The sequence below is a fragment of the Rosa chinensis genome, chromosome 2 (assembly GCF_002994745.2).
Source record: "Rosa chinensis cultivar Old Blush chromosome 2, RchiOBHm-V2, whole genome shotgun sequence".
Lineage (NCBI taxonomy): Eukaryota > Viridiplantae > Streptophyta > Magnoliopsida > Rosales > Rosaceae > Rosa > Rosa chinensis.
In genome coordinates, this window is record NC_037089.1 from 66,584,334 (window position 1) to 66,605,700 (window position 21,367).

At 36.7% G+C, this 21,367-nt stretch overlaps 1 protein-coding gene, 1 long non-coding RNA gene and 1 other non-coding gene across 3 annotated transcripts; 1 reads left to right on the top strand and 2 right to left on the bottom strand.

The window, feature by feature from the left end:
* Window positions 1-2,750: 2,750 nt before the first annotated feature.
* Window positions 2,751-7,523, bottom strand: LOC112184802. Its single transcript, XM_024323038.1, is given in 4 exon segments — window positions 2,751-3,055; window positions 3,058-4,755; window positions 5,230-6,556; window positions 6,603-7,523. Coding segments are annotated over 4 exon segments (4,251 nt in total).
* A 58-nt stretch (window positions 7,524-7,581) lies between these two features.
* LOC112191142 lies at window positions 7,582-7,687 on the top strand. Its single transcript, XR_002932859.1, has one exon. It is a non-coding gene; the product is annotated as a small nucleolar RNA R71 (small nucleolar RNA).
* A 2,894-nt stretch (window positions 7,688-10,581) lies between these two features.
* Window positions 10,582-12,850, bottom strand: LOC121051454. Its single transcript, XR_005805768.1, has 3 exons — window positions 12,724-12,850; window positions 10,873-11,055; window positions 10,582-10,764 (listed from the first exon to the last, which is right to left on the bottom strand). It is a non-coding gene; the product is annotated as an uncharacterized LOC121051454 (long non-coding RNA).
* Window positions 12,851-21,367: the final 8,517 nt, after the last annotated feature.

A 21,367-nucleotide genomic window follows, 5' to 3' on the forward strand; every position in this document is an offset into this window, starting at 1 on the left:
AGAGCTTCTCTTCTTCTCGTTCTCTGCAGAATATGCTGTGTATTCTGTCTCTCCAAACGTGCTAGGTTTTCTGCAGAATATGTCTCTTTTTCAATCCTACTTGACTTGGGCTTCTTCGGTTTTCTAGTCCAACTTGGAATAGCTTTCTTCTCTCCAAAGGAACGCAGGGTTATTAAAGTCAATGCAAGAAATTACTCCAAATATGTCAATCACGTTCAGCCTTGTTCCATTCAAGTGCTAAGAGCAGCGGACTTGGGCCTCACAAGTCAGATTCCGAAAATCCGTCAGAATCTGCCTTCCTGAACTAGGTTCACTTAAATCATCATAACTTCCTCCAGAAAAATGCGAATCCACTTCCGTAAAATTCTTTAGAAAGCTAACATCCGTATCTTTCCAATGGTATAAGGCCTGCCTGCTAATTCCTTCTGAGAAGGTACAGTTTAATCTGTGAAGTTGACGCAAAGCAGAGACAATTCTGGAAGATCAGGATGGCCAGCATCCTTTCAATCCTGCGTGACTTAAACTCCAAATCATTCTTTTCTTCAGTTTAACCTACAAAACACAAACACAAAGTAAATGACTCAAAAATGACAAGAACTAAGCCTAGAATCCTACATCTAAGGGTATAAAAATGTATGAAATTATGAGTTATCAAATACCCCCAAACTTAGGTTTTGCTAGTCCTCGAGCAAACAAGAAAAGAAAAATAAATATGACTCAAAGCACGGACCTAATGTCTTCCAAACATCTCAGAGAACTTATATTGCCCACAAGTACGGTCAGTCAAGATTCAGGCAAGCACAATAGCAAATTCACAACTTCACTCAAAAGCTAATCTATTTTGATGACCATCATGCTCAAAATTTAGTGCAAGAACGATCAAACCAATGCAACAAAAGAAACCCAACTTCCTCATGTTTCAAACAAGTGTCAACTCAATTTCTCACAAGGATGCACTCAATTTCTTTCCACTCATGATTTTCTGACTATGGCATAAGCTTCCATTTTCACTCAAGTTATATGTGAGAGGAATGATGTATAAAGGCAACAAATAGCTCACATATGACAACAAGAAAGAAAAGCTTTTTCTGACAATATTTTTTAATAATTATGATCTCATGAAAGGAATGCCAAAACTCAGATGAAAGGCCAGTGACACCATATGCTCACCCCTCTGCACAAGTCTCCACAAATCGAATGCACAACTTCAAAAATCAAAGAGGTCTTTATTTAGGGTTGTAACGGGGGTATGGGTGTAGGTTTCAAGAAAGAAAGGATCGGGGAATCACAAAAATTCTAAGGAACTTAGTAGAGCACTAGAATGATAATGTAGAGAGATAAGAACTTCAATGAATTTCCTCAAGGCAATGAAACTCGAAACACATGAAGCAAAAAAACTTTTTCTTAAGGCCGGATGTCATCTTTTTGGGCCTTTGCTTCATTCTAAACACCATAATATAATAAAACAACTTATCGAATCCAAGGAAATTCTTCTTTTTTTTTCTTTTTACTTTCGATTTTTTCTTTGGCTTTTTTTTTCTTTTCGATAGCCATCAATATATTTTTTTCATTCTTCCTTGGATCGACATTTACAATAACACTCCCCCATACTTGCTTACAAAAATACCTTGAACCATAATGAATCTCTGAAAATTTTGCTCCACTAACTCCTTAGAATAGGGTAAAGATATAACTATACTAGGTTAAAAGGTAAGGAATTTGTGGTTGACAAAAGAAAAGGCTTAATGTAGGCTCAAGAGGGTTTATCTAGGGGGTTGCACAACTTGTGTGCATTAAAGGGACACAGGCTTTATTCGGCTTTGGTGATTAATCCTAGTGCCTTTATCCTTTCCCGTCCATCATGCAATTCAACCATACGCTTCAAGAGGCTTTGGGGCAAGTTCTAGCATTTGTCCTTGTATAAAATATGCAAGTCGAATCCGAGTCTTGACCAAGATGAATAAAAGATGAGATCATGCAAAATCCACGTCAAGAAAATAGGATGATCTATTCTAATTCACTCAGAAAAGAGAAGCACATATATAGGCTCAAATTCTCACAGGGTTAAAATCAAGTTTAACTCATCCTAGCATGCATCAATCAAATTTCAATCATTACACCAATCTAACCATCAATGCACGACAAGTTGAGCACAATGGTCATAAAAATCTATTAACAATTACTTAAAATCATGAATCAATACATGCTTGCTATCATCTTAAGACCATAATATTATCCGTAAGAAGTTCATGCTCATCATAGTGTTTGGAAGACCCCTAAGACTTAGACTCACAAACAAAACTAAAAACCCAATAAAAAAAACGCAAAAATTTTTTATTTTAATTTTTATTATTATTTTTTTAAATAAGTTAAAACAAAACACCGAACACAGACCTAAAATAAAATAAAAATATGAAATCCCACCCCCCAACTTAAATTGAGCATTGTCCGCAATGTGAAGAACAAATCAGTCGCAGGATTGAAGTGCATACTGCAATCCCCGAATATAAAACAGCAGTGCAGCAATAACAGTAAGGGGACAGAACACGACCAAAACAACTAATGAATGAAAAAGAACTACGAAAATAGAAGAAAAGAGTTAGGAAACGTCCCTGGTATGAAGGTAGCAGATGTGAGCACGATTAGAAGCCTCATTCTTGCTGAACACGCACTCCTCTTCTTCCAACAATCATTGGGTTGCCTCCCAACAAGCGCTAAGTTTTATGTCTTCAGCCAGACTAAGTTTAAGCTCATTCATTTGGAGGATCAGTGAAGGAAACATGCTGCTCATTGGTGTCAAAAGATGTCTCCAAGTAAGGTTTGAGACGTTGACCATTCACTTTGAAGATTGAGTTGTTCCTCAAGTTCTTGATTTCAATTGCTCCATGAGGAAACACCTTTGTAATCAGAAAAGGACCCATCCACCGAGATTTCAGTTTTCCTGGAAAGAGTCTCAGCCGAGAGTTATATAGCAGCACCTTTTGGTTTGGTTCGAATGTCTTTTGACGAATGACTTTATCATGAAACCTCTTGGTGCGCCCCTTGTAAATTTTGCATTCTCATAAGACTCATTACGAATTTCCTCCATCTCATTCAGCTGCAATGCTCTCTGTTCACCGGCTGCATTCATGTCAAAATTGTAGTGCTTGATTGCCCAATATGCTCGGTGCTCCAACTCCACCGGAAGATGACAAGCCTTCCCAAAAACTAAGCGATATGGCGACATGCCAATTGGAGTTTTATAGGCTGTCCTATATGCCCATAGAGCATCATTCAACCGTTGAGACCAATCTTTTCTATCCGGGCGAACTGTTTTCTCCAAAATATTTTTAATTTCCCGGTTAGAAATCTCAACTTGACCACTAGTTTGAGGGTGGTAAGGTGTAGCGACTTTGTGAGTGATGGAATACTTCTTCATAAGTGATGCGAATGGCTTGTTGCAAAAGTGTAGTCCTCCATCGCTTATAATGGCTCTAGGAGTGCCAAAACGAGCAAAAATATTGTCTTTGAGAAAGGAGAGTACCACCTTGTGATCATTAGTCTTGCAAGCAATTGCTTCAACCCATTTGGATACATAATCCACTGCCACCAATATATAGAGATTGCCAAAGGATTGAGGGAAAGGTCCCATGAAGTCTATTCCCCAAACATCAAATAATTCAACCACCAAAATATTACTCAAGGGCATCATGTCACGTTTGGAGATATTACCCATTCGTTGGCAGCGATCACATGAAGAACAAAATTCAAAAGCATCCTTGAATAATGTTGGCCAATAAAATCCACTTTGAAGAACTTTAGCCGCTGTTTTCTTGGCTCCAAAATGCCCACCACAAGCATAACTATGGCAGAAACGAAGAATGCTTTGAAACTCATTTTCCGGTACACATCTTCTAATCAATTGGTCTGGGCAATGTTTGAATAAATATGGTTCATCCCAAATATAATGCTTCACTTTTGAAAGAAATTTCTCCCTCTCTTGCTTGCTCCAATGATCTGGAATTTTTTTAGTAACAATAAAGTTCACAATATGAGCAAACCAAGGAGGAGAATCACGTACCATAAACAATTGTTCATCAGGAAAATTTTCATTCAAAGGAAGGCAGTCCACTTCATCATCTTCATGCACCAATCTACTCAAGTGGTCTGCAACCACATTCTCACTTCCTTTTTTATCTTTTATCTCCAAATCAAATTCTTGAAGTAAGAGAACCCAACGGATCAATCGAGGCTTGGCATCTTTCTTGGCAAGTAAATATTTAAGGGCAGCATGATCAGTGAAGACAATTACTTTGGAACCAATCAAATAAGACCGGAACTTGTCTAGAGCAAATACAACCGCAAGCAACTCTTTCTCGGTGGTAGAATAGTTAAGCTGAGCATCATTTAGAGTCTTTGAAGCATAATAAATAGCATGAGGAAGCCTCTCTATACGCTGCCCCAAAACTGCACCCACCACATAATCCGATGCGTCACACATTAATTCAAACGGCAAATTCCAATTCGGAGGCTTTATGATAGGAGCTGAAGTTAGGAGGGCCTTGAGCTTGTTAAATGCCTCTAGACATGCTTCATCAAACACAAATTCTGCATCCTTTGCTAATAAATTGCTCAAGGGTCCTGCAATTTTACTAAAGTCCTTCATGAAACACCGATAAAATCCGGCGTGGCCAAGGAAAGAACGCACTCCCTTTACTGTTGTTGGTGGAGGAAGATTGGTAATTAAATCCATTTTTGCTTTGTCAACCTCAATGCCTTTGCTTGAAACAATATGTCCCAACACAATACCTTGCTTGACCATAAAATGGCACTTCTCCCAATTTAGCACAAGATTGGTTTCTTGACATCTTTTGAGCACTAGAGTTAAATGAAGCAAACAATCATCAAAAGAAGAACCAAAAACAGAAAAGTCGTCCATAAATACCTCAATAAATCGCTCCACCATGTCGGAGAAAATACTCATCATACATCGTTGAAAGGTAGCCGGTGCGTTACATAATCCAAAAGGCATTCTCCGGTAAGCGAAAGTACCAAAAGGGCAAGTAAATGTAGTCTTGTCTTGGTCCTCTGGTGCAATAGGAATTTGATTATACCCTGAATAGCCGTCAAGGAAACAATAATAACTATGACCCGCCAATCGCTCAAGCATCTGATCAATAAAGGGTAATGGAAAGTGGTCTTTGCGTGTGGCAGTGTTGAGCTTTCGGTAATCAATACATACTCTCCAACCCGTAGTCATCCTTGTAGGCACTAACTCATCTTTTTCATTCTTCACAACGGTTATTCCTGACTTTTTAGGCACCACTTGAACTGGACTAACCCATTGACTATCTGAAATTGGATATATAACTCCAACATCTAGGAGCTTCAAAATTTCAGAACGCACAACTTCTTTCATTGGTGGATTTAAACGCCTTTGTGCATCACGTGTTGGCTTCATATTGTCTTCAAGATGGATTCGGTGCATACACATTGTAGGACTTATACCTTTAATATCTGCAATTGTCCATCCAATCGCTGTTTTGTGACCTTGAAGAACTTGCAACAACTTCTTGTCATCTTCTTCACAAAGGTCCGAAGCAATAATCACTGGAAGTGTCTCAAATTCACCCAAAAATACATATTTCAAGTGTTGTGGCAGTGGCTTGAGCTCTAACTTCGGTGCTTGCTGAATGGAAGGCACAACTTTATTTGTGGATAAAGGTAAAGACTCAAATTGGTTCCACTTTCTTGATTCAAAAACCGGTGCAACATTAAGAAGCTTCTCTAACTCATCAACCTCTTTCTTGGCATCAAAATCCATTCCAGATTGTGTCAAACATACTTCAAGTGGATCTTGAGATGAATTCAAAACAAAAGATTCATGAGTAATAGGAGAAATTGAATCAACCATAAAACATTTACCGTCGTCAGAGGGACGTCGACCAGCTTCAAAAATCTTGTACTCCACGGACATGTCACCAACTGTCATAGATAGAAGTCCATCTTTTACTTTAATTATGGTATCAGCAGTAGCCATGAACGCACGACCCAAAATGATTGGTACATCCTCACTTGAATAAGCATCTGGTTCAGTTTCAAGAATGACAAAATCTGCAGGCAATATGAACTTATCAACCTTCACTAACACATCTTCAACAATTCCCTTTGGCCTCTTGACCGATCGGTCTGCAAATTGCAAGGAGATTGATGTTGGTTGCAGGTCACCAAGCTTTAATTTCAAATATAGAGAGTATGGCATCAGGTTAACACTTGCACCCAAGTCCATCAAAGCACGCTCAAAATAATGATCACCAATTGTGCAAGGGATTGTGAAGCTGCCCGGATCCTTCAACTTTGGAGGGAGTCTTCTTTGAATTACGGCACTGACCTCTTCTGACAACAACACTTTCTCATGATCTTCAAATTTCCTTTTATTAGTGCATAACTCCTTCAAAAACTTCGCATAAGCTGGGATTTGTTTAATAGCATCAAGCAAAGGAATATTAATTTGCACCTTGCGAAATAGTTCCATAATCTCAGTCAAGTGCCTATCTTTCGTTGGCTTCTGAAGCAACTGTGGATATGGAGGTTTGGGAACAAATTGAGACTCTGAAGTAGACCGTAAAGCGTTTCTGGGGTGCTAGAAGTCGCTGGGTTGAATCAGTACGTTTTCGGGATTGCTGTTGCAGCTTCAATCCTTCTGCAGATTCCTTCTCTGCTGATTCATTAATTTCTGGGTTTCCCCGTTTGACTTCTTCTTTATCTCTTGGACTACGAACTTTTATATCAACTTCTTTTCCACTCCTCAATGTGATCACAGCTTTCATAGGCTCATGTTTCTCAAATTGACCCCTTGGATTAGCAAGAGTTTGGCTAGGTAAACGCCCTTGTTCTCTCTCATTCAAAGCAGTGGCAATCTGACCAACTTGAACTTCTAGCTTAGAAATAGCTTGAGATTGAACTTGCTGCTCTTTCTTGGTCTCTTGAATAGCTTGAAGCATCTGAGCATTAGCCTTTTGAAATTCCATCTGATTTTGTGCAAGTTGCTGCATGGTTTCTTCAAGAGATGGTTTCTTTTGTTCAATTGGCCCTTGATAATTTTGCATGGGAGGATTCCTTGGCATTTGCACCTGATTATTATTACTATAAGAGAAATTTGGATGTTGCCTCCAACCTGGATTATATGTATTTGAAAAAGGATCATTCACAGGCCTTCTATAATTATTCACCATGTTGACTTGCTCATCTTGGAAGAAATTTTCGGGACAAGCCTCTGTGGTATGTGCAATACTTGAACACGAAGCACATGTCTCCCTTGCAGCCTTATTTAACAGAGGAGTAAGGCTCTTCATTTGTCTTGCCAAGGCTGCAACTTGCTCCTCCAACTTAGTACTTGCACTAACCTCATATAGTCCTCCTCTTTTGGGCACTGTTGTATAAGGATCATATTGCTGCGAATTTTCACATATAGTCTCAAAAGCTTGAATTGCCTCATCTGCCGTCTTTCCCATCAAGCTTCCACCAACTGTAGCATCCACCATACTTCTACTTTGGGAGTTCAAACCTCGGTTAGAAAAATTGAGCCTTTTGGGTTTAGAAAATCCATGATGAGGACACTTCAAAAATAAATCCTTATAACGCTCCCAACTCTCATAAAAAGGTTCTCCTTCGGGTTGAGAGAAGCCAAAGATTCTGCTTGGAGAGCATTAGTTTTCTTAGCTGGGAAGAATTTCAACAAGAACTTTTTAACCAAATCATCCCAAGTATTGATGGAACCAGGGGAAGAGAGCTTAGCCACTTTCTTGCCTTGTCTTCAATGAAAAAGGGAAAAGCCTTAAACGGATCTGCTCATCTGATATCTCATACTGAAAAGTCCCACATATGTCTTTGAATTCCTCCACATGGAGATAAGGGTCTTCATTCGTCTTCCCATAAAAATTAGGCAAACTCTGAATTGTTGCTGGTCTAATCTCAAAACGCACTCCTGCATGAATAGGAGCTACAACAATACAAGATGATGTTGTGAGAGCAGTAGGAGCCGTGAACTCCTTCAATGCTTTTGTTTCATCTTCTGCCATTGGAGCCGCAACTGTACTTGAGTTCTTGCTTGCCTTAAAAGTCTTCTACGAGTTCGTTCAATCTCCGGATCGTAGACAATGATATCTAAATTCTGGGATCGACGACCTTGCATAAACAAAATTCAAACCTACAGAAAAACAAACAAAAATAAATAAATAAGTAAAAGAAAAGAAAAACTAAAAAACTATACATAAATTAAGTATGGCACAACTGACAAATAGAATTGAATTAAGTCAGTCCCCGGCAACGGCGCCAAAAACTTGTTGTCAATTTTAATTTAGTACTCGCAAGTGCACGATTCAATTGTAGGATAGATGTGCAAGCACGAGGTCATTCCCTCAAGGACTGATTGAAACAATTTTGCTATGACAAATGTGCTATACTTAAGTGAAACAAACTGATTTTTATGATGATTGAGGTTTAATTAAAGAAAGGAAAACTGAAATTAAAAACAAGAATGAGCAATGAGATTTCTTTAAGTTTAAGAACAGATTATGAAGATGCTAAAGCATTGAATCCACCACCTAATACTTCTATCCTATTCTCTAGTTGATAACCATTGAATTCTCTAGATTTCATACTAAAGATTTCCGTACATAAGCCTTATTGATCCCAGACATATGCCAAGTTCTTCTAACTTATGAATTCCAACTTATTGATCATGTATAGAACTCAAGTAGCCAAACTATAATTTACTCCACTTAATGATCAGGTTCAAGCAAACATGTTCAACTCCATTAAGCACAAAAGAACTAGGAAATCATGCAAACAAGAATATCGACTATGATCAAGCACTTGTATTCTTAATTCACAACTCTTAAATCACAAGATTAAATTATCTTTTGGCACCCTAGAAAACATCTACTCATTGATCAAGCATCATATTTTCCAACCAAACAACTCATAAACAAAACCTAGTCTTATTGATCCCGAGCAAAGATTTTGAATAAAAGTTCTATTGAAACGGTGATTAAGAATTTAACATAGAAATCCAGAAATTCAATAGCAAACCAACTAAATAAAGAGAATAGTCATACTAGGGGCTTCATCTCAGCCCTAGCTTAGGAATTTAGCAATCCATAACTATGAAAAACATGACTAAAATCAAAGAAAACATGAAACAAACAATGGAAGAATTGAGGAACTCGGGTCCAGCGATGGTGAGAGCTTCTCTTCTTCTCGTTCTCTGCAGAATATGCTGTGTATTCTGTCTCTCCAAACGTGCTAGGTTTTCTGCAGAATATGTCTCTTTTCAATCCTACTTGACTTGGGCTTCTTCGGTTTTCTAGTCCAACTTGGAATAGCTTTCTTCTCTCCAAAGGAACGCAGGGTTATTAAAGTCAATGCAAGAAATTACTCCAAATATGTCAATCACGTTCAGCCTTGTTCCATTCAAGTGCTAAGAGCAGCGGACTTGGGCCTCACAAGTCAGATTCCGAAAATCCGTCAGAATCTGCCTTCCTGAACTAGGTCACTTAAATCATCATAACTTCCTCCAGAAAAATGCGAATCCACTTCCGTAAAATTCTTTAGAAAGCTAACATCCGTATCTTTCCAATGGTATAAGCTTGCCTGCTAATTCCTTCTGAGAAGGTACAGTTTAATCTGTGAAGTTGACGCAAAGCAGAGACAATTTTGGAAGATCAGGATGGCCAGCATCCTTTCAATCCTGCGTGACTTAAACTCCAAATCATTCTTTCTTCAGTTTAACCTACAAAACACAAACACAAAGTAAATGACTCAAAAATGACAAGAACTAAGCCTAGAATCCTACATCTAAGGGTATAAAAATGTATGAAATTATGAGTTATCTGTTTGAAGTATTGAAATCTCACCAGAGATTCTAAATACATCAGACAATTGAAATTTACTTGAAACGAATGCAGTTAAAATTATTCTGGTTGTATCACAACGTTTTGTGTTAATATGTTGTAGTGTACTAGTGTTGGCTGTTGGGTAACCAATAATGTTACACCAATTGGGCCTAAGTGAACTTGGGTTTAGGCCCTATTTTTAGTCTAGTTATTTTGATTACAATAATTCCCTATTTTGTTAGGGAGTTATGCTTCTAGGTTTTAGTAAGTGTCATCGAGTTTAGACAAAGTCAACTATTTACTATGTAGTAGCTACATAGTAAATAGTTACTATATAGGCTCTGTTTATGAGCGTGAAACCGTCAAATGATTGATCTAATCTATGTATCACTGTGCTATTACCACAAACTCTTTATCTATCCTATGATGGTAGATGGAGGATATGTATTTATCTTTTTGGTTTGAGTTATTAATATATCGACATGATATTCATTAAAAAAAAAAAAAAAAACTCTTACACCAAAGAATTTTTATGATATTTGACGATAATTTGTAGTTTTTTTTTTTTGAATAAAGGGCTGGTGAATAACTATAAGGTGCATATGTCATATTTTCCGGACAAAATAAACTAATCACAATAATACAGTACATGTAGTACACGCAGCCTCTACTCTGAAACCAAGGTAAACTAGCATACTTATTTCTCCCCACAATAGGTCAACCCTTCGTTAAAACTGTATAACAATTGAGTTAGCTCACCTGCACAAGTCGATCGATTATTCCACGTGTGTCGGTGTGTGGACAGCCCAATTCGTAATCTCCTACGGCAGGAGTCGTCGTTCGTCCTATTGAGGGAATGAGGGGTTAGCGGCCCGCCGCGATGGGCTACCTACGTTAACCAACCAAATGTCAACAAAGCAATGAAAGCATCTCATTTCGTAAAGTCCGGTTAAAGTCCAGTTACCGACCAAAGAAAAAGAGAGAAGCTCTCAACTACCTCATATCCTTTTCCGAGTCTGGGTTGGCTGTTTAACGGAACCCAAATATCTTGGAGTAGTGAGGTATTGAGGTAACGTCCATTATATGAATGCCATTAATATGATGAAAGAAGCTCTTGTGGTCCTAACGGACTCCCAAGTCCTCAGTCGCTCTCTCACGATCAGCGGTCCTAACTTGCCGACTTTACAAGCAGGGAAGAGAATTAGGATCCAAAGTTTTGGGGGTCCAAATCAAATTATTTTTTTTTTGGTCGTAAACGTATATACAAAATATTCAAAATAACTATGAACAGCTAATTAGCAAAGAAATAATTAATGGTTTTATACTAGCATTTATGTTTGAAATATTAATTATTTATTTTGAGTTGTGGTTGGTTAATATATTAATTACATTGAGGGAACTAATATGCTATATTTTAATAATTTATGGATAAAATATCTTCATAATTTATAAGGAATATATTAAAAAAAAAATTCCGCCCCTGATTACAAGGAAGACGATAAGGAATCATGGTATGTACACTACCTTGAAAATATACAAATGCCGGATGGTTCATGGTATGTTTCTATTCTAGGGAATCAATCTATGATTATGAAAATATGTTAGTTTCACCTAGTACAGAAGAAAAAAAAAAAAAAAAAAAAAAAGGATGAACTTTTTTTTTTTTTTTTTTTTTTGAGAATAAGAAACCTTTATTGATAATAACCAAATTACACCATACGGGAATGACCGGTGGTGGACATGAACTCCCACTCTCTTCCCTAAAACCTAAACCAGTTATGGGTCCGTCATCAAGAATGACTTCCATGAGCCGAAAGGGCCGAACCCCTAACCACCTATAACGCCCAACCACTCGGGCTACAAGAAATCCCGAGAATCCTGATACCACCTCATAGACAATCGCCAGAAAAACCAACGCCCTCTTCCACACCGTGTCCCAAAGATACCAGACCACGTGCAAGGATCGCTCGTCAACACATTGAACATAAGATAACATCGAAATTAAACCAATTCGTCCCCAAGAATGACACCACATCCATGGCACCTCAAATTGACCCAACCCTAGCTCATCAGAGTAGGGACATGCGAATGACCAGAAAGACCTAACCAAAATCCTAATCAAAAACCTAACCAAAACAATTACTCTAATTAAAAACATGAAACAGCCCCCGCCGGCAACCCACCTCCATAACACTGCCCCGTCAAACTCACATCGCCGGAAACACACAGTCCACACAGCAAGCCACGCCGACCTCAACTGTTGTCGGTCGAAACCAGAATTAATCCCAGATCCAGACGAATCCACACCAAGATCCAGTGCGAAACTCGCCATGCCTTGCCGCACGACCTTGTCCGTCCGCTTGATCCGCCTATCAACCCATCTCAGAGAGATAGCCAGCGCCATACAATCCATGGCATATCGCCGCCACGATCTGGCCTCAGGCCACCTGCCCCAAGCCTGCGTCAAAACCCAGCCACCCATCCTACACGCTTGCGCTGCCATCCAAGAAGAAAGAAACGTAGTATACGGCCCAGAAGGATGAAGCCGAAAACATATACGGAGCCCCGAGCCCCCACGATCCCGTCCGGCAACACCCATTCGTCGATGAGGCCGGAACCCACAGTCGACGTGGAGGCGCCGCCGGACAGGCAGCAAGCTCTTTTTTTTTTTTGGCGATTACCAAAACCCTAAAATGCTTCCCTGTAATCTCGGAGCGTTTTTTCCCTGTAATTATCTCTCTTGCTTTCTGGATGTCAAAAGTATGCAGGATGAACTTAACTAATAACTAAACTCTTATAAACATTTGGACATGTATGGAAATTGGGGAGTTTGCTTCATATATGGTACCTGGTTTGCGCTAGGAGGATTGGCAGCTGCTGGCAAGACTTTCAGAACTAGTGAGGCCATGCGCAATGGGGTTAGTTTTCTACTTACGGCGCAGAGAGAGAACGGCGGTTGGGGAGAGGGCTATCTTTCATGTCCACAAAAGGTAACTAATTAATTAATTAATTCAAGCTTCGAGTTCTTGATCCGTCTTGATTTTATATCTCTCACTCGGTTGATACAGAAATACATTCCTCTAGAAGGAAACCGATCCAATTTAGTCCAAAATGCTTGGGCTATGATGGGTCTCATTCATGCGGGACAGGCAGAAAGAGACCCAACACCTCTTCATTGTGCAGCAAAGTTTATAATCAATTATCAACTGGAAAATGGTGATTTTCCCCAGCAGATATCTATCTATCTTTACATAACAAAACTTGCATCCATGTAGTGAGGAAGATATGTGCAAAAAGTATATTATCCTATGTTTTATGTAGTACTCTGCAGGCTATGTTTTCTAATTAACCATTACACACTGAATTAATATGGCAGGAATACCGCAAGTGGGTTCCATTGCCTTCTCAGGCCAGAATTGTTCACCCTATTATGTAGCTCGTTCAAAATAAAGGATCAAAATGAAACCTCAGTAGATGCAATATATTAGTCTAAGAAAAGGTTTTATTAGACGGAAAAATGTCAATTTCTTTATCTAATAAAGATAGGGTTGTACCTTTTTTATTCTTGTTATGGAACTTTATTGCTCTTTCACTTTTTATATCCGTTTTGTTTCTTTTTTACTTGGAAAGTTTTGGTTTAAAACCTCTGTTCTTCTATTTTAAACGCGTGTACTTCAATTTCAATTTTATCTGTGTTTTTTTATATTAGAAATTGAACTTTATTAAACTCAGCCAATTCATCATTCTGGGCAAAATCCCAAACAAGATTAATCTCCTACATCAATAATCTGTTCAGTTAACATACAATACATTTATTTTTTAATAGAGAGGCGATATTAGATTCTCGATCTATAACAGCTAATTTGAGGCATTATGCCCACCACCAAATCCGAAGGAAAGAGGACCGCTACAACTGAAAATCCACCACCCGTTCTTTTATTAACATACATACTTTCATTTAGCGTTGTTCTTTTCATTTGTAGATCATGTTCTCTAAACGTGTCAAACCTGATTCAAATAGACTGAGGGATGGCCTTGGCTAGGATTGGGTCTCTTTTCATTTAGGCCTCGTTTGGTTTGCGGAATGAAAAAGTTGGGAAATGAAAATTGATCCTTTCATGTGTTTGGCACACCCAAGAAAATAAACAACTTTCCTGCATGCATGAAGGGAAAATAGGGGTCACACCCCAAGGGATTCATTTTCCCTCATATTTTCCTTGCATTAATTGCACATTAATTACCTACTCTAAAGATTGTTTTAATGGTTGTTATTACAAATTTATCCATGAAACTTTTAAATCTTGAATTGTTTATGTTTTGATAATAAGGATATTATTGGAAAGTTGATGTTACCTACTTTCCTATTCATGCACAAACCAAACATCAGAAATGAAAGTAAAATATATTTTGCGATTACTTTCCCGGTGTTTTCAAACATTGGTTGGGAAACTAGTGGGAAATTTACTTTCCCATGCTCATGGGAAATGACTAAGTAACCAATTTCCTTTCCGGCAACCAACGACGCCTTAGTGTAGTTCTTTTCATTTGCACATCAATCACTTTCATGTTATCTAAACGTGTAACAAGTAATTCAAAATAGACCGATTGATGGCCTTGGCTAGAATTGGGTCTCTTTTTATATATGGCACGTTTACTTACTTGGAATGGAAACTAATCATGAATCGGAGACAATTGGAATGGGAGAAGAAAGCAATCGGTATTGATTCCGAAGGAGTTGATTCCTAAACCCATCTCCCCCCTTCATAATCAAGTTCCTGAGTATTCAGGAATCGATTCCTTATAAAGATGTGGGACTTACATCCATTCCGATTCTTTCATGTGTTAGTAAACGCAGGAATACTTTTATCCGGAATCATTCCGATTCCTTTATATGTTAGTAAACGCATAAATACTTTTACCCTGTAATCATTCCCTCCCATTCAAAATAAGTAAACATGCCCTTAGTGTTGATATTTTCATTTGTACATCAATCACCTTCATATTCTCTAAACGTGTAACACGTATTCAAAATAATGTGAGGGATGGCTTTGGTTAGGATTGGGTTGTGCCTCGTTAATTTGCACATGCTGCAATCAATAAGGGGTACCAACTTTTGTTAGGAAGTCCTCATCAAAAAAAAAAAAAGTTTTATAAATTTCTCTTTTATTTCAATTATTACAAGTAGTATCTATACTATTATTAAGAGAAGAGAGTTTATCAGCCAAAATAGAAAAATTTTACCAAAATATCCCTCAAATATTAAAAAACATTTAAACTGAAATATTGAGAAAAACAAAATGGTCAATTCACAAATAGAAGAAAAAAAATTTAACAAAAAAAATCAAAAATAAAAAACAAAATATATATGTGCAGCAGTTTTCTCCACATTCTGTGGAATAACTTCTCACGTAATTATCCACACCCATAAGGTGTGTTTGGAGTCTAGTTTATTTTTGTCTACTCACACTAACGTTTTTACATGCTTTCCTCTGCGCCCTTTGTTTTCAAATGCCCAACTTGTAGATTAGGCTAGTTGAGGCCGAGCATACATGAAGTTGAGGCATAGTTATCACTGCTTCCGCATTGTAGAATTTATCTATCCTCTCCTTTTCTTTTGTCTATTATGTGGAACAGTTAAATTGCTCTGATTATCAATCATTTGTGTATTTGTGAATTTTGAGAAGTGTTGAAATGTCTCCACAAGTTTTGGTTTGGGTAGTCTATTTTAAGAGTGACTCTGTCGAATTTTTTCGGTAAAGTTATTCTTGAAGTGGGCCCCGCATGGCTAGTTCGGATATCAGGGTGAAATCCGGGGTCAGTGTTGTCAATTTAAAAGTGATATTTTTATAAAATTCTTAAGGAAGAAAAGCTTTATAAAAAAAGATAATAATATAAATATAAAATAAACAACGTGATGCGTGTCGCTTAATTATTGTGCTGAATCAATGGATCCCATGTAATCTCTCTTTTTAATCCTTGCATTTTAATTTATACATCCATGTTTTCCCTACTTTTTTTTTTCGATTGAGTTTTCCCTACATATGCCCATCACTTAATTTATATAAAAAAATAATAATAAAATAAAATATTGTTTAAGGATATCTCTATTTGTGTCTGGCCCAAACTCTAAGTTACTTGACCTAGTGGTAATAGGGTTAAATTAAAAGGATCTAGATTCCTATTCAATGTATGATTACTTTCCTTGTATGATTGAGATTCTATACATTGTAATCATCTATATAAAGAGTCCCCTATTATCGATGAGAATACATAGAAAATTTCTCTCAATTTTAGTTTCTCTACAACACGTTATCAGTACGAGTCCTAACCCTAACTTTAGAAACCAAAACCCCAGAAATTGATCAAGCTCCACCGGATTAGCATTGCCTACGCTACTACTACCCCAGGCAGCCCCTGCATTGCAACTCAACGCTAACCCTACCAAGTTAGGCTCACTGCCCCTGCAGCGCCTGCAAGCCCTGCTTGCCTTCTGCCCTCACGCACACTCGCCTGCCCTCGCGACAGCGACTCACCAGCTACACCGCGACCCTGGGAGCCCAGTGTCACCGCAACTCGACCGCGACCTCGTGGCATTCCTGCAGCATCCTCACGGCATCCCTGCAGCACCCTCGTGGCATCCCCGCTACTCCGCACCCCCGCGACACCGAACCCACGCCCGCGACGCTCCCGCAAACTCTTCTGTGACAAGCTTGCGACCCCGAGAACAAATCAGGGACAAATCAGGGAGCATAATTACCTTTCTAATTTATGGCTAGGACATTAGTTTTAAACGTATAATTAGTTGCAATACCAATTTCGATTGCCGTATTGTCTAACTTGGGAACTTAATTGATTCTAGAAATCTTCACCTTTTGGTGCGACTAAAGGCCCTAATAAGGCTCTAGATTGATCCAACTAAGTTTTCTACCACCCTTGATCCGGAGTAGGAATACCATTTGAGGAATCTAATAACCCATGAAACTTGAAAAGTCTTAGGAACAGTTCTTGATGCTATTTTGAATTGAATGACCATTGTATGAACATATTTGTGCATTAAATTTGGCTACGAGGATACCCAAGTGACCTAATTTTCATTTCTGATTAGTTTTTGTTCTCTTAATTTTAGTTGCCACTTTAATTTTCAATTGTCAATTCATTTTTCAAAATCAAAAATCAAATTTCACAAACCATTTTCATTGTCCATACCACTTGGTTATGAGTTTCAACATTTACGTAAGGTTATATTCTCTCGACCCACTTTAGGCTTGGTTGTTTCAAGCCAGACATGTAAATAGCTTGGTGTTGTTTTTCAGGTTTTATTTGTTAAATTGTTAGTGACTTAGTAATTGGCATAACAGATTATTGGAATTAGCTTTTCAATCCCCTTGGTACGATAATTTTGGGTTTAAATACTTCTCATTCTTTGATGACCGTGCCCTTATTATAGGTTCAAATTTCTCTGAAACAACTGAAATTTCAGTCAAAATTTCCTTAATTTTGAAGTACCGAAGTGAAATTCATATGGTATATCATTTTCATTAGGAATTTCCCGAAATTTTCCTTACATTTCCGCGAAATTCTTAATTTTCGAAATATCTTCAAACACAAAATATATCTAAAAATTCACATTGAAATTTTGTCTGAAATTTCTGTGTGAAATTTGTATGTCACCGATAATAAATTTTTTACTTCATATTTTCATAAAGAAATTATGAAATTTTGATTTTATTTGCAATTAAATTGAATACAGTAAATTTTTTTTTTGCTTTTATCTGCTATCAAAGTTGAATGCTCCAACCACATCATAATTCCATTTTTAATCATGGCAAGATACACCCAAAAACCCATCAAATCATGTTTGTTCACAATAATTCTAAATCTACCTATATCTATCACTCTCTCTTATAACCTCTGATCACTAAATTTACAAAGCAAGCCAAAAAAAAAAAGATGGAGAAAAAATTTGAGAAGAATTGAAATAGGTGCGAGCTAGAGAAGAGGAGAGGAGTTGAAGATTGTAAATAACAAGCTTGGTTGATTTTCAGTTCTACAAGTATGTTATAATTTATATATACTTAGAATTGTTGGTTGCATAATTTATATATACGAAAAGGTAATTATATTTTAAATTGTTTCTTTGTTATAAGATTTATTATTTATGCATGTTTTTATATTTATAAAAATATTTAGTATCACTAGGTAGATAAAATATTAAGGATGGTACTATTGACACACCCATTTTTTCTATTCACACGCTCCCTCTATTTTTCTATTACTTTAATTCAATATATATTTTTTTTACAATTTACCCTAACTAACTACCCTCCCTTGCAATTTTGATTCTTTTCTTTTTTCTATTTGACAAGTCAAACATGAAGTAAACATCATTATACAATAAATCAATTTTTTTTTTAACCTATAAATGAAGGAAAAATAATACGTTCATTAAGTGGAATGAACTATATTATTAGACAAAGAATATGCATCCCAGGTAATTATGTTCACCCAACTAAATCTAAATTGCAAAGTTTGTCCTTGCATAATACATTCTTATTATTTATGGGTGAGTGTTCATTCAATACAGTTATCTAAAATACATTATATTAAAAGTTTCATACCATTGATTTTGCGTGTGCCTACATGTGTCTAGCCCCTCAGATAAGTCTTGTTCAAACAGTTTGTTTTGAACTATACTCCTTTTTTTTTGTACCTACAAATTTCCCAAGTTTGCAAACTACGTTTGAAGATGGCTTGTTGTCAATCTATAAGAGACTAGAAACTCTAATAAGGTAGGTGCAATATTGGAACCCGAGACAACAAAGGAGTAAAGCATGCATCTTACCCTACTTGTATGAGGACAAACTTTGCAATTCAGATTCAGTTGGATGAACGTAATTACTTAGTAAGCATATTCCTTGTCTAATAATACAGGTCATTCCACTTAATGAACGTATTATTTTTACTTCATTTATATGTATAATGATGTTTGATTCATGATTGACTTGCCAAATAGAAAAAAAAAAAACATAATTACAAGGTAGATTAATTAGAGTAATTTGTGAAAAAGAACTTAATTAAAGTAATAGAAAAATAGAGGGGGTCTGTGAATAGGAAAAAATGGGTGTGTGAATAGTACCACCCAGTATTAATAGATAAAATATTATTTTTTGAGAGAAAATGATAATTTCATTAATTTATCCATGGCCAGAAGTCACGTACATCATATGTTGTCTCATACAAAAAAAAATTAGATGGTCTAAGGTACCAAATGTATGACAGGTAACCCTCACCGTTGGACAAAATAAGCACAACTTTTGACCTATCCAATGAAGGCAAATCCAACACTACCTAAATCCTTGCTAGAGTAACTCTAAGAGAGTTTCTATTGGGATCTCCAAATTTGCTTACTTGACCTCACTCTATTATGAATAATTAAATGACATATTTAATCCACTATAAAATAACTATTAAGGACAATAATTATACCAAAAATATATTATATTTATTTTATGTAGACTTTCCAATTCAATAATATTAGATTGTATTCCTTATTATTTTCCTTATCTATTTTCATTTTCCAATTTCACTACATACTCATTAAAACATTCATATATATATATATATATATATATATATATAATAAGAATTAAAAATATGATTAAGATCATGTGACATAAAAATTTATGATATATATGTTGAACGCATATTGGTGAGGGAAAATAAAATAAATTCTCTTATGATTTATGACCTAAATCTAAGTCGATCCATTATATTTGCGAAAAAATAAAATATAAAAATAAAAAATTAAATAATTGATCATGTGGTACAAAAAATACAGAAAAAATTAAAAAAAACAAAATTTTTTTTTTTTAGAATAAAAACAAATGATTTCTTCAATTTTTTTTTTGCACATCTAAAATAGAAATTAAAAAAAAAAACTAGAATAATTCATGGCATTTTCTTATTGATTAGACATTAATTTTTGAAACTCAAGTTTGATCAAGAAATGTATATTTAGTTAAGATTTATAGAGTGATTGGATCATTGAAATGATATTTTTTATTTTAAAGATAATAATTTTTTTTGCAAATTATGAGTAAGGTTATTTGAGGAAGTTTACTGAGGTTTAGTAAGTAAATTTAGTATTTGAAAATTTGATAAGAGGTGTCAAAAGCATAGAGATTTAGTGAGTAAATTTGGAGGTTCCAATAGAAAAACTGTAACTCGAATCGCCAAGACCTCAATTGGTGTACAACTAGAGCAACTAAACTTAAATAGCAACAGACTTGAAGCTTCAACTACTAGGTACCGAATAAAAGAAGTTTAGAGCTTACATTTGCCCTTCTCTATAGGGCTAATCTGTTGACCAGTTTCAATAGTAGGGTAAGTAAGACGCAGAAGAGTCCTACTCACCATCTTCTAAGGACGAGGATTCTTATTCTTACTCCCCAGAGGCCTACCAACCATCCATGTTTGGAGGAAGTGAGATTTAAAGGCAGCAGAGTCCACAAGTTTGCGAGTAAGAGGTTTTCCAAGGAGAAAAAATTGGGAGGATTTGCGCACAGGGCCTCCACCCATCTTTCCCAAGTCCGGGGCTTTACCACCCTCAGCAAGAGCCAAGGAGGCAGCAAAGCTAGCAGTGACAACATCGATAGAAGCCATGGATGAGGAAGAAAAGTGATAGATCCGGTCTGGTAGGGGAGAGCGGCAAGGTTGCCATGCTATGGTTTTGGGGGAGGAAACTAGGGGGAGAGAAAATCTCCTTACTTTTGTTAACGGGTTGTATTAATAATAAAGAGAATTATAATCAACACACACGCTTATTAGATAAAATATTATAGTCCGTAAATAGTTTAGTCTATGTAGAACTTCCATTTAAAAATATCATTTTATAAATGAAATTAACATGATTTCTGTTTAAGGAAAACTGAAACTGAGAGAGAATTGAGTCGTGCTTTCATTGATAATAGGGGTCTCTTTATATAGAGGATTACAAGACATAGAATCAGAGTTGTACAAGGAAAGATAATCGTACAATTAATCGGATATCTATGAATATCTCCGATAATATCTCTAATTCCTAAACCTATTACAACTAGGTTAAGTAACCTAGAGTTTGGGCTAGACACATATTCTGGATTTACTTGAACACTCCCCTTTGTGTCACCCAAACGTGGTGCTTCTCTCATTGCCTCATTAAAAACCTTGCCGAGTAACAAAACCCAATGGGACAAAAATAACCTCGGTCGAAGGGGAAAAAGAGCACAACACACCCTTCACGTTTCGAGACCATACATGTAGACATCTCCCCCTGATGTCTACATCAACCCCTGATGACAACGGTCATGGGAGTTCAGATAACTACCTCAAACAATGCTACCAACATTTTTCTCGAAAGTGGAATTTAGGCAATGACTTAGTAAGCAAGTCTGCCATACTGTCCTCAAATCGAACCTACTTCACTTTGATCTTTAGGAGAGTCTGTTGTTGCT